The sequence below is a fragment of the Acipenser ruthenus genome, chromosome 21, assembly GCF_902713425.1.
Source record: "Acipenser ruthenus chromosome 21, fAciRut3.2 maternal haplotype, whole genome shotgun sequence".
NCBI classification, from domain to species: domain Eukaryota; kingdom Metazoa; phylum Chordata; class Actinopteri; order Acipenseriformes; family Acipenseridae; genus Acipenser; species Acipenser ruthenus.
Window position 1 is genome coordinate 1,043,254 of NC_081209.1, and position 11,747 is coordinate 1,055,000.

General features: G+C 37.8%; 1 protein-coding gene and 1 long non-coding RNA gene across 8 annotated transcripts in view; one reads left to right on the forward strand and one right to left on the reverse strand.

Annotated features, from left to right (window-relative positions):
* The window catches only part of LOC117427792 (T-box transcription factor TBX1), a 35,455-nt gene that overhangs the window by 11,811 nt on the left and 11,897 nt on the right, over positions 1-11,747 (reverse strand). For 2 of the 5 annotated variants that reach the window (XM_058994169.1, XM_058994171.1), the window contains exons 2-3: positions 4,770-4,895; positions 2,897-3,281 (exon numbers count right to left, since the gene is read on the reverse strand). In XM_058994169.1, the coding sequence (XP_058850152.1) occupies positions 2,897-3,281; positions 4,770-4,895 (511 nt within the window). Of the gene's footprint in view, positions 1-2,896; positions 3,282-4,769; positions 5,224-11,747 lie in introns of those variants that run through there. The other 3 variants (XM_034046094.3, XM_058994168.1, XM_034046093.3) reach the window with 3 other exon arrangements.
* LOC131699006 (uncharacterized) overlaps positions 3,603-11,747 on the forward strand; it is a 25,599-nt gene continuing 17,454 nt past the window's right edge. Inside the window, exon 1 of one of the 3 annotated variants that reach the window (XR_009307986.1) lies at positions 3,603-3,970. This is a non-coding gene — a long non-coding RNA (uncharacterized LOC131699006). Of the gene's footprint in view, positions 3,971-8,400; positions 8,472-8,988; positions 9,384-11,747 lie in introns of those variants that run through there. The other 2 variants (XR_009307987.1, XR_009307985.1) reach the window with 2 other exon arrangements.

Genomic DNA, 11,747 nt, shown 5'->3' on the forward strand with positions numbered 1-11,747 from the left:
GGGCAATGGAAAGGATCGAATAATAATATATTTCGCTTACAAACCGCGAAGTCAATGACATAGTTCTGTAATGGTATTCGGAACACGTCCAATGTGCGTTCTGTACAGCGAAGTTACAAGCCTGTTACAGGCATGCAAATGTGTATAGTTATATAAAAATGTGGCACTTTCTCAGTCATGCGGGTCAGTGTTGTTCATTATCGGGATCATTCAGCCATAAAACCCGAGTAAACTCAACGTTTATTATTGTTTGCTATTTATGAATATCACTTGGTTTATGGGCTACTGTTTTGTTGTTTTCATAATCATACGTTTTTGGTTGACAGAAACCCATTAAAAACATATAATAATGCGCTACAATAGAGATTAACTCGACTGGCCTTTTCAGGTAAAATGTTTTGACTGTATCTCAGAAACTAAAACAGGAGACCGGATTCTGCTGTTTGTGTGTGTGGGTCTCGAGATCACTGGTGGTCCTGTTTATAACGACTGGCGACATTGTCGTAGGTCACTTCGAATCAGATTGAGCATCATGTGATTAAACACCATTAACCCCCTGTCTGATGTTTCTTTGTCTTCAATTCAAGGCTTATTCGGGTAAACATTCCCTTTTCACGTGTTGTGTGTGTGTGTGTTTGTGTTTGCCTTGTCGTTGAATCTAGAAGAATATAAGTGAATAGGTCCTGTGAGCTGCGTACTAGGGAATGAAGAATCGGAAGTGTGGGTCAGACACTGAGCAAAGCGATGCTGAAGGAGATCTGTTATCACAGGCTGCAGGGACCCCCTCTCTAAAAGAAATCAAAAGACTAACTCCTCAGAGCAAAACAGGAGGGTTAATGACATATATGAGAGGAACGTGTTTATTAAAGACATGGGAGATTGTGTAATGAAACCTGCATTGACTTTAAATTACAGAAACACAGATTCCGGTCCCTCGTATAGAAACTGCATTACATTAAAAGCGAGTGATACTCTCTAACCGGCGGGTTACCGACTTTTCTTAATTCATAAACTGACAACTGTGTAAAATCTGCAGAGGTAATTATTACTGCAGACCAGGATCTTTTTTAGACTTTAGATCCTCCATTTATTCTCTGATTATAATTTCAACAACCCTTTATTGTAAATAGAATAATACATACATAAAAAATAAAAACATAAAATAAAAAAATATATATATTTTCGTGAAAAACAGGACAGTGCATTTTGGACAAATTCACAGCCAGGACTTGCAATAGGCTGTTCTTTGCACACTCAAACTTATATTTACAGATAGGGGATGACCGGTTACTTTTGGTTTAACTGACTAAAGCTGCATGAAAATAACAGGTTTTTTTCATTTACTATATTTTCCATCTGTGCAGGCCTTTAGAAACGTGGGACAATAAGCAGGCCTTCTACAAGAGTAACAGCGGTTTAGAGGGGACTTTGTAATGCACCGAGTTTATCAACATGTGCAGGCCCTATATTATATATATATATATATATATATATATATATATATATATATATATATATATATATGTTTTAAAAAATGTGCTAAAAACATTCTGAGCTTAGATAATTAAATGTACTCTTCTGCATTCCGTGCGCTGAATTACATAAACGTGTGAGGAATAAAATTAACATGAATAAAACAAACATAAAACATTTGCTGCTTTGACTTTTCAGAAATGTAACTTCGGCCGCTGGATAACAGTTACAACTACAAACAACAATGACGGAACAATACAAACAAACAAACGGCCGTGGACGATTTCAGGTTCTGGTCATGCTAAGGAACAGGTAATTGTGACAGACATTTGGAACGTCATATTCCCAGAACTGCTTTTAGTCATTCGTTCAAAGTAAATTACATCCAAGTATAATAATCTTAGAGGACTTTAAACTTTTAAAAAATATATAGATGTATTTTTCTAATAAAATAGTGCATTGCTTTGAAGCCTATTTGTATAAGTTAATGTTATGATACTGTTTTAGTTTTCCATAAAACATGTGGCCGATTCTATTGCAAAAAATATACTGTAAAACCAAAGAACGCGTGTCGCGTTTAATATCTAAATGGCATGTGTGTATAAAATAGAAACGTTCTATTCCTAAACAGCAGTGTGTATACGTCATTAGGTGTAACTCTGGTGTTTAGTCATTTGGAACTCTAAATAATTGTTAAACGTTATGTGTTTAATCTGCGCCGTTTTTGCTAAGTTTAATGTTTAGATTTTAAACACCAGCTCTGTCATAAACGCGTACAAATGTTTAAATAGTGTTACAAATCCTAAACCACGTTCAAGAGTTTACAAAATAAACACCACAAGGTGTTTATATCCTAAACACATTTAGAATTATAAACGCAGTGACGTGTTTGAAAAGTTTTACAAAATAAGTGTTTTAAAGTTAAACAATCGGTCTTACAGTGTACAAAAAGCATTTAAATATCATGGACAAATGTGTATGGCTTTTTTCTACTATATATATATATATATATATATATATATATATATATATATATATATATATATATATATATATATATATATATATATATATATATATATATATTAGCATTAATTACAAGGCTAATACACTTTACCAAACGCGTCGACGTTCTCAGTAGCACGGGTAACAATGGTGTATTTTCTAGGTTGTTTGTGGGGTATAGGAGGCGAAGCAGGAAGACGTACAGTAATAGTTTATATTACTAAATAATACGTATAAACTTTGCATAGAGATTAAGATCATGTTTTCCCAGTTGTGATGCAGACATTACGTATGAAAACCCGTCTTCCAAAATCAAAAAGCGAGACACTACACGCATTATGGCGCCTCTTTAAAAGAAAGAAAGAAAATCACACAATACACAAAACGTAGAAGGAACTTGAAGAAGTCTCCGTCTTACCTTCCAGCTTTAGTGACAATCATCTCCGTTCCCAGTTGGTTAAATTCGTCCCAGAGAGCCTTCATCTCAAGCTGCACGTTAATGTTCGACACTTTGGCGTTCTTCTTCGCCGGTGGTTTGCTGTTCGGAGTCGAACTGGAGGACGAGGAAGAGCAGTTGGAGGTCCCGGTGTCGGGCTGCGGAGCCGGATTGGAGCCCGGGTAGCTGTAGCTGTGCTGTGCGGCGGAGCAGGGCTCGTAGTGCGGCTCATGCTGGCTGTAGGGGTCCCCCGGGGAAGGCGAGAGGTGGTAACTCCCAGGCGCATTCAGGCTGCTCAAGCTGTTCGTTGTGAAGGCTGCAACATCGCAAAAATGGGACAGCTGGGTCAGCCACGGACTGGATATTGCTGAAATCATTCCAGAAACTGGGTTTATTATTATTGGTTTCTCCTGGTATATAGGTTATTTGTTAATACAAAAAAAAAATGTTCAAAAACCAAAACTCCTTTTAGTATTTTCTTTAATATTTACTACCAGTTCTTTCCAGTCATCTCCTTGATTGTAATCCCTTGCTGCCTCGCAGGTTTAAATTTTACACTGCCACACAACCAACTTTAGCTGTGTATAGGCTATAGGTAGCTATGGAGACGCTACAATCCAGGAAAAAACTAGATAAAAGGCATTATTCCTCTTGGTTAGATCATATGTGGTATTAACAGAACGCAGATCTAACCCTCGCTTCTCTGTTTCCCGTGTGCTCTTCGCTTGAACAGCGTTCTCAAGTTTTTGAGGTGGAGTGTTCTGAGCAGTCTGTGTGACGCGCTGCTTCTCTGTGCAACACTACAGTGCGGACTCGCTCTTATCTCTCCGAGAGGGCCTCCCCTTCACGATAAAACCGGTTCTTATTTCTATTGAGACAAGGAGCTGCAGGTAATGTGCCTTTCCTCGCCTTGGGACCAATCTGATTGACACAAAAGTGCGCCCCTTTTAATAGGCTTTCCGGCACCCATGTACTGTGCGACAAGGGCATCGCCCACAAAGGAACCCATCGAACAATAGGAATGGAGGCTGGCACTGGGGGCTGCTCCTCGCTAAGGTAAACAAACACCTCGTCTGTATGAGCAAATAGGCTCTGGAGCGACAGCAATCTATATAGAACCGCAATGGAATCGATTAGCATTAATATCTGCTGCACGGGCCACTTTCTTTTTACAGTATCTCTTCTTTTTGCACTAAATCTTCAATGCGCACCAGTTGCTGTGTATGCTACCGCCTTTATCTTGGGACTATCTATCTATCTATCTATCTATCTATCTATCTATCTATCTATCTATCTATCTATCTATCTATCTATCTATCTATATATATATATATATATATATATATATATATATATATATATATATATATATATATGATTTTTTAATTTTTTAAGGAACACATTCCTCAATCACTAATACAGGTACTGGGAACCAAAAAAATGTCTTCGTCATGCTATCATGCATGATTAAGATATATATACATGTTTATAGTCTGAAAGCAATATCTTTTCAATGTCTTGATAACCCAAGCTTGTATTTATTTTATTTTTTTTACATATTAATGTTTTGTTACTTTGTTGTGCTTTTAAACGACTTACCTTAGCAGTTGTTAATGAACTTTGGTCTTTATAGAAATTCTAGGCAGTTTATACATGTGCTATAGGATTTAATAACCCAGATATGTTTTTTGCAAGACTGATCTCCCTCTCATATATATATTAGCCTGCAGTCAGATTGCACTCTACACACGTCCTGTGTTGCACAGCACACACAATGCGATTGCAGTTCTAGCATGCTGTGCTTCTGCAATTCTATGCGATCCCTTTAATATTTCTATTGAGAGTGGAGACCTACCTTCCATTTCCCTGGTGACAGTACTGTAATGCATTCTAGAAGAGCGATGGCTGCACTGGAGCTGGGAGTGCTTGTTCAGGCCACCGCTTGGCTCCTCAAACGCTGCGTTTCTTGCTTCCTCCGCCGCTGAAATCAAAGAGGCAATACTGAAAGCATTTGCTTTGGGCGAGAGCGGACTACAGTCGTCCATAAGGGAGGTGCTTTTGCCGTGAAAATCGGTCTCCCTGATGCCTTAGAACGGTATCCCCGTGAAGAAAAGAGCCAAAACAGCGGGAAAACAAACAAACAAACAACAGTAAGATTTGACGCGCTTCTAGCGTCGTTGGAGAGGGGCCTTTGGGCGATTGCTGTGTACTCCAGGCTTTTCAAAACAAGTTATTTCCACAGGCAGGACAGAACGAATCTGTCAACGCTTTCCAGCTGCTGCTCCCCTTTATTCAACTACAAGCCGAAATTCAGAAACGCAATGCTGACTTTAAACCTACCTTCCTGTATTTTAATAACGCTTATCCAAAAAAAAAAAAAAAAAAAAAAACTAAAATGTTCCTTTAAAAGCAAACTCCCCCCCCATTCCAGTGGCAAGGTGATGTCATAATAGTTTGCAAGTCTGCCTTTAAGAGAGAATATGTCAAGAGAGAGAGAGATCCACGCCTCCTGTACACCAGAAAAAAAGTATGCATGCTTTCCACGGGATGTGTTATTGAAATGGAAACCTGTCAATCAAAGAGCCCAATTCGAATTCGCTGCCCAAAAAAATGTCGTCCGGCTTCACCAACGGTGCTCTTGCAAATTAATTACACATTGTATTTTGATAAGATATATATATATATATATATATATATATATATATATATATATATATATATATATATATATATATATATAATAGGATCAATATGTTGGTTTGTGGAAATACGACAATGACAGCACTTGAAATAGAAGGACAAATCCCCCCAAACTCATTGTAATTACATTGGCGCTGTATTTATCCATACTACGCAATATGTACACGTTTAGACGTGTTCACTTTCCGAATTGGTTTATTTTATATTGCAACGTTATATATATATATATATATATATATATATATATATATATATATATATATATATATATATATATATATATAGCTTTATGGAAGCGATGATAATGAAGCTCGACCAGGCATAGAAACCAAGGGCCTCGTTTGGTTTTCTAGAAGACAGCATTTTGTTTAAATGAATGAATAAGTCAATAACAAATACATAATAATATTTCCCTTCCCATGCTAGAATTACGCAGAGACGAGCACACATATTACGCGTAACACAGGGAGCGCATTCCAGCCATTGGACTTTTATCAAACTGCTTCTCTCACCCTTTCACAAACACTGCCTGCTTATCAGCTTCGCAATTCATTCATTGTAACAGGAGTTGTTTTAGTTGAGCGGGGCGCGGAGATATAGGAACTGGGTGTTATGGAATTTACACTGAAGCGATGGAATAACAGTCACACGCAGTTGGGTCCCCGTTAATTGAATATCCTTGCTAGTGACGGCGCTGTTTTCATTCCTGCTTAGCTGCCCTTTGGTTATTTATTCTAGGATCATGCCTCGCAGGATCGAGCAAAGCTGCATTGAACTGTTTAGAAAGTATACTGTCGTTTATCCGCCTTGCTGCGCTGCTATGTTTTGTATTTGTTTGTTTTATCCACAGGAGAATTGCAAATTAGACAGAGTAGCAATCAGGGAAAGACACACACTGCTCACGCAATGGAGAGATGAGTTAAACCGAGTGCAAATTCAAACTGGGTCTTTATGAAGATAACACAAACAAACATAACAATTCGTTTACTACAATGAAGTAGAAGAAAACCATACACACAATGCAATTGTTTTTAAATATACGGTGTTACCTGTATCTTATTCCCATTTGTTTTGGTACATTTGTGTACGACGGCCAAACATCAAATCTAAGTATTTGTATAAATAGGTCGATAGTTTTTTTGTGTTGCTTGTTTCGATTTAAATTTTATAGTTATATTTCCAATAAGTGGTAAAAACAGGATATCGTATAGGCATATGGACAGTGCAATATATATATATATATATATATATATATATATATATATATATATATATATATATATATATATATATATGTGTGTGTGTGTGTGTGTGTGTGTGTGTGTGTGTGTGTGTGTGTGTGTGTGTGTGTGTGTGTGTGATCGATTGATGTATTTTCTTTATGAAATTGGGGTTACTATGACAACAACAGACCGCATGCAGCCACGACTCAAACTGGAAATAAATAGAGAGATACTCAAATAACATCAATGGGAGCGGAGCTAACGAATTCTGCAAAAGAAACATCCGTAGTTATTTCTAATTCAAATAATAAGCAAAACCATTGTGATTTCAATTCAGAGAAAAATCAATATGCAAATAGAAATAACTTTATCTTGGAGCCTTGTACGCCTATTGTTCGGTATTAGCTAACAGCGAATGTAATCGTATTCCCAATCCTCTGGGATACACACGGGTTCACTAAGTAGTGACCAGCGAGGTTTAAAGGGATCACGGAACGAGGAGCGTATTGTTTATATAAAATGATATGTTTTATAAAAGGTTTGTACAGCGACGGCGGTGTAGCTGCAGCTTGATCTAAATAGCGGCCTTTTCAAGTCGTTTATTATGTGTTTGTTAAGACAAACCCATCAGAAATCAGATTGAAATAAAAGCGACAGTTGGGTGCTTGTTTTATCTGTGATATGTAGCCGCTGATACGAAGACTCTTAATCATTGGCACGTCGGAAGCCTCCTCTGTAAATACCAAGGCGATAACAGACAGAAATCAGGACCCTATCAAAAAAAAACACGAGAGAAGGGAGACTGTGTTTCAGGAATGCGTGCTGCAGGCCCTGGGTATTTGGGTGCCACGCAGTCCTGAGAAAGGGCAGATGGATATGGCATCGGAGGCGCAACTCCCTGACTTGGCATCTCGGACTCCATAACATCCTGACTCTGGAATGTCCCTTTACTGAGCTGCACAAGCTGCTGTCATCTTCAGGGGACAAATACACAGCTTGGCAAGTGTGCTTATTTACTCTCAATGTTGAGTATTACTCTGGTATTGTAAAATACCAGGACTGTTTAATAGTGATGTTTATGATATGGCCGAAATTTAAAATGCATAAATATGTATATTTCTTCTATGCAGACTGACTCCAATTTTTTTTTTTAAGGATATTGTTCACTATTTTACAATTTTCATATCTTGCAGAAAACCTGTTTGTTCTGTTGTTCAACATTGTTATACATACATACATACATACATACATACATACATACATACATACATACATACATACATACATACATACATACATACATACATACATATGCGACTCGTTTTACGTTGACACGCATGGATATATTCATACACACATGCACGCATTGACTCATTTGTCTTGGCAAGTCTCTGCAAGGCGTCAGGTGTGAGCAGTTTTGATCCTTCCCCGGTTTACACAGCGAGACGCCTTGCTCGGGTTGAAAGTACACATATATCTAATACAGGATTTTCAAGTCGGCCCGGACTTGTAAAAACACCAATCAGGATTGGCCTGTCTCCTTGTTATTGTTGTTCCTTTTCTCTGACATGAAGGATGCAGGTCTACACATATCTTACACGATCTGATTGTCTTGTAACATGACTGAGTATCTGGTAAGCATCACAAACAGCATTTCATCGTTGCATTTATCAATGTGTTTATCCCTTATTAATTAAGCGAAACATTCATTTATACGTGTTTAGATTTACACCTTTAAGAAAAAAAAGCACGTGGGAAGTGCAATATGTCGTTACACATTTCACTAATAAAAAAAATACAGTAACGCGCAAATGATATATCTGTTGTGCTCAGATTATTCTGCAGGTTTAACTGTCGTATTCAGAGCTGTGCACGACACACTCTTGCAGTCTAGGTTGATATGTGGAGGTCCGGGGCGTCATTACAAACGCGTTTAATAAAAGCACTGCGTTAATGTCGCGGGTGTTGTGTTTTTATCTCGGGGTCATGGTTCTAAACGTTGTGTTATAACGATGGCTTCACATGAGTTTAGCGTCCCCGCTGGCACCTCGTTTGAACTGTAAAGGCACCGAGAGCTTTATTTACTTGCTGCTTTTGCTGACGAGAATGCCGCAGGAAGAAACACAAGTGAAACATCTCACTGCCAGGTGGACAAAACGCACGACACAAATACTAAAAACGAATATGAATGATATGAATAATTCCTTATTGGACACACTGCGTTGCTTGGGCTCGTTTATTTTTCCAGTTTGTTATTCGAGGATCGCATATATTACTCATAGTACAGATTTAAATATACGCTTCATTACTCAGTATTTCACATGCTTCCTGTTTTGAGTAGCTGCGGGGCCGAGGCTTGCTGCAGCCAGGTGTGCTGCATCCATTTACTCTAAATCGGCACGCTGTACTCCTCTGGGTCGGGTTCATTCACGGAGATATTCTCTCCCAGCATCGGGGTTGTTGCATATACACGTATTCTTTTCATGCAGTTATAACCAGCGTTTCCGAGCTCATCAGCAATGACCTGTTACTGCTGATCCATCGAGGTAAGTCAGAGCAGATCAGAAAACACGACTGAGGAAATACAAAAAAAAAAAAAAATCAAAAGAAAGATTGGAATCACACCTACTACTACTACTACTACTACTACTACTGCTGCTGCTGCTACTACTACTATGAATAATAATAATAATAATAATAATAATAATAATAATAATAATAATAATAATAACACACGAGAAAAACGCATTGGACGACGCATTTTTATATTCATATTATATTATAGCATTACAAGTAAGTGAATGCGGTGACAAATAGATCTTTGTAAATGTATGCATATCGTTATATATTGGTTCTACATTAAACACATCTAAATAGCTGATCGGTGGTACATGCTGTCGCTGTTGTGATTTAAACAGACCTCGAAAACATGTTTTTTTTCATACATTAGAATAACAAATAGCCGATCTTATTAGTTTACCGCAAGAAATACTCCACCTATAACCTTTAAATAAGTATTTATCCCCAGCAGTTTGAATAGACTATATGTTTTGTCGTTTGGTTTATTTATTAAAATGTCTTTAAGTTTTTATGATATCAATTATAATTTATGAAACGTGTTTATTCCTTTAATTATTTCGATTTTAGATGTGTCTGTTCTTTTATAGCAGACGTGTGATATAGGCTAACACATTTATAATATTATCAATACAGGTTTTCAGACTATTGCATAAGCATATTTTACATCTGGCCATTTCAGAAAGCGAGATCGAGGCACTTGGACGGGTGGGTCCGAGATGCCCGTCTGTCTTCCCCTGGAAAAGGGAAGTTAATAATCAAGCCCTTGCGGTTCCTGGATTCCCAGCATTACAGTAACATTAAACTGGTAATTGAACTCGTGTCAGATACCGGTAACCTTTAAATAAACACAGCAAAATATCCATGCGTGCGTTTCCAGCCAAGTGCTGAACGTTTGACCAGACAGCACTGCAAGCTCTTTATCTAAGGAGCTTGCAAAACTCCAATTGGGATTCATTCATTTATTATGTTACTCTCGTAAAAATACACCCTTTAAAATACTGTCCATGTGCAAAAGCAGTGGCGCATTGTTTTTAACAGGATAAAGACTGCAAGAAGAAATCCCATATTTTGGAACATGCGGTTTATTTAACCGGTCCAGTTTTTATAGGTTGTTCCTTTCTGTCCCTTAAAAAAAAAGAAAAGACACGTGCCTTAACATCAGAATTAACAAGGACACTCGCACTGGTGTTTTTTTGGTTTTCAATTAAGAACAATACAGTTTGTGCTACGAATTGCTGTGTCGTTTAAAACTTAATGGTGTTCATCTACAGATTCTCACCACCAGACAGAGTCAGATATAACGGTAAACTGAACGATACGTAAACATGCGTGTTATTAAATATATGCGTAATAAACGAACAGGCGTAACCCTGCGTGACAGTGTTTTATCAGTGTTTTATGTTTGAGTTACACGTTGAGAAGGTGGATGTTCATTTGACTATTGTGTATTTAGACCTAAAAGAGCAAATTAAATATATTTGGTTTGGTGTATAAGTCGAAATTGTATAATATGCAAAATAATTCTCTGCTGTAACGAAGAGCAATCTTGATAATCCAGGAGACTCCATCGAGTTAATATTAGTAATTATTATTGCCAGTCTGGACAATAATAGAAGAAAATAGTGACAGACGATCTGCTCGAACAAACCCCGAGACGGCGAGGTGCATCGTGGAAACGTAGCTCTGTTTAAGTTGTGTTTGGGTTTATGATGTTGAAATGGATACCGCCTATATATTTGAATTTCTTTATATTTAAAACAAACTCGGTAGGGTTCTATATATGTGTTCCCCAAATATCCCATTCTAGATGATTGCATAAATAATCCGTCTTTAAACAAACAAACTCATTCTGACTTTATGCGGCTGGTTTTTGTTCACCTTGTGGTTTTAATGTGTTTGTTAAAACGCGTTTCATTATTAAGGTCATGTTCGTGTGTATAGGGCAACCTATAGAACCCTAAAACTGTCCCCTGGTAATAAAGGGGTGACGTGAGACCAAAGAGGGGTCCTGGGCTTTCTCTGGAACCCTTTATTTGATTTGGGTTCTGTAAGAAACCCTTCTGTGTTCTATACACTGGGCTCTCCGAGAAGCTTTGGAACCCCTAAATATGGACCAGTCAGACTTTATCAGTTTAGTTCTAATGCTTCTAGAACGCACGCGTGAGTTCTGTTTTCTGCTCCAGTCCCTTAATGGAGCTTTGCTTTCCTATTACTGGCATTAATTCAGCAAGTAAGCTCGGGTCCTATACTGTCTTTAAACAAATCGTCTGAGGCCATCGACCCAGCCTGACTGCTCTTGGACTTCACTTCTTAATTTTACAGGTGTGCTG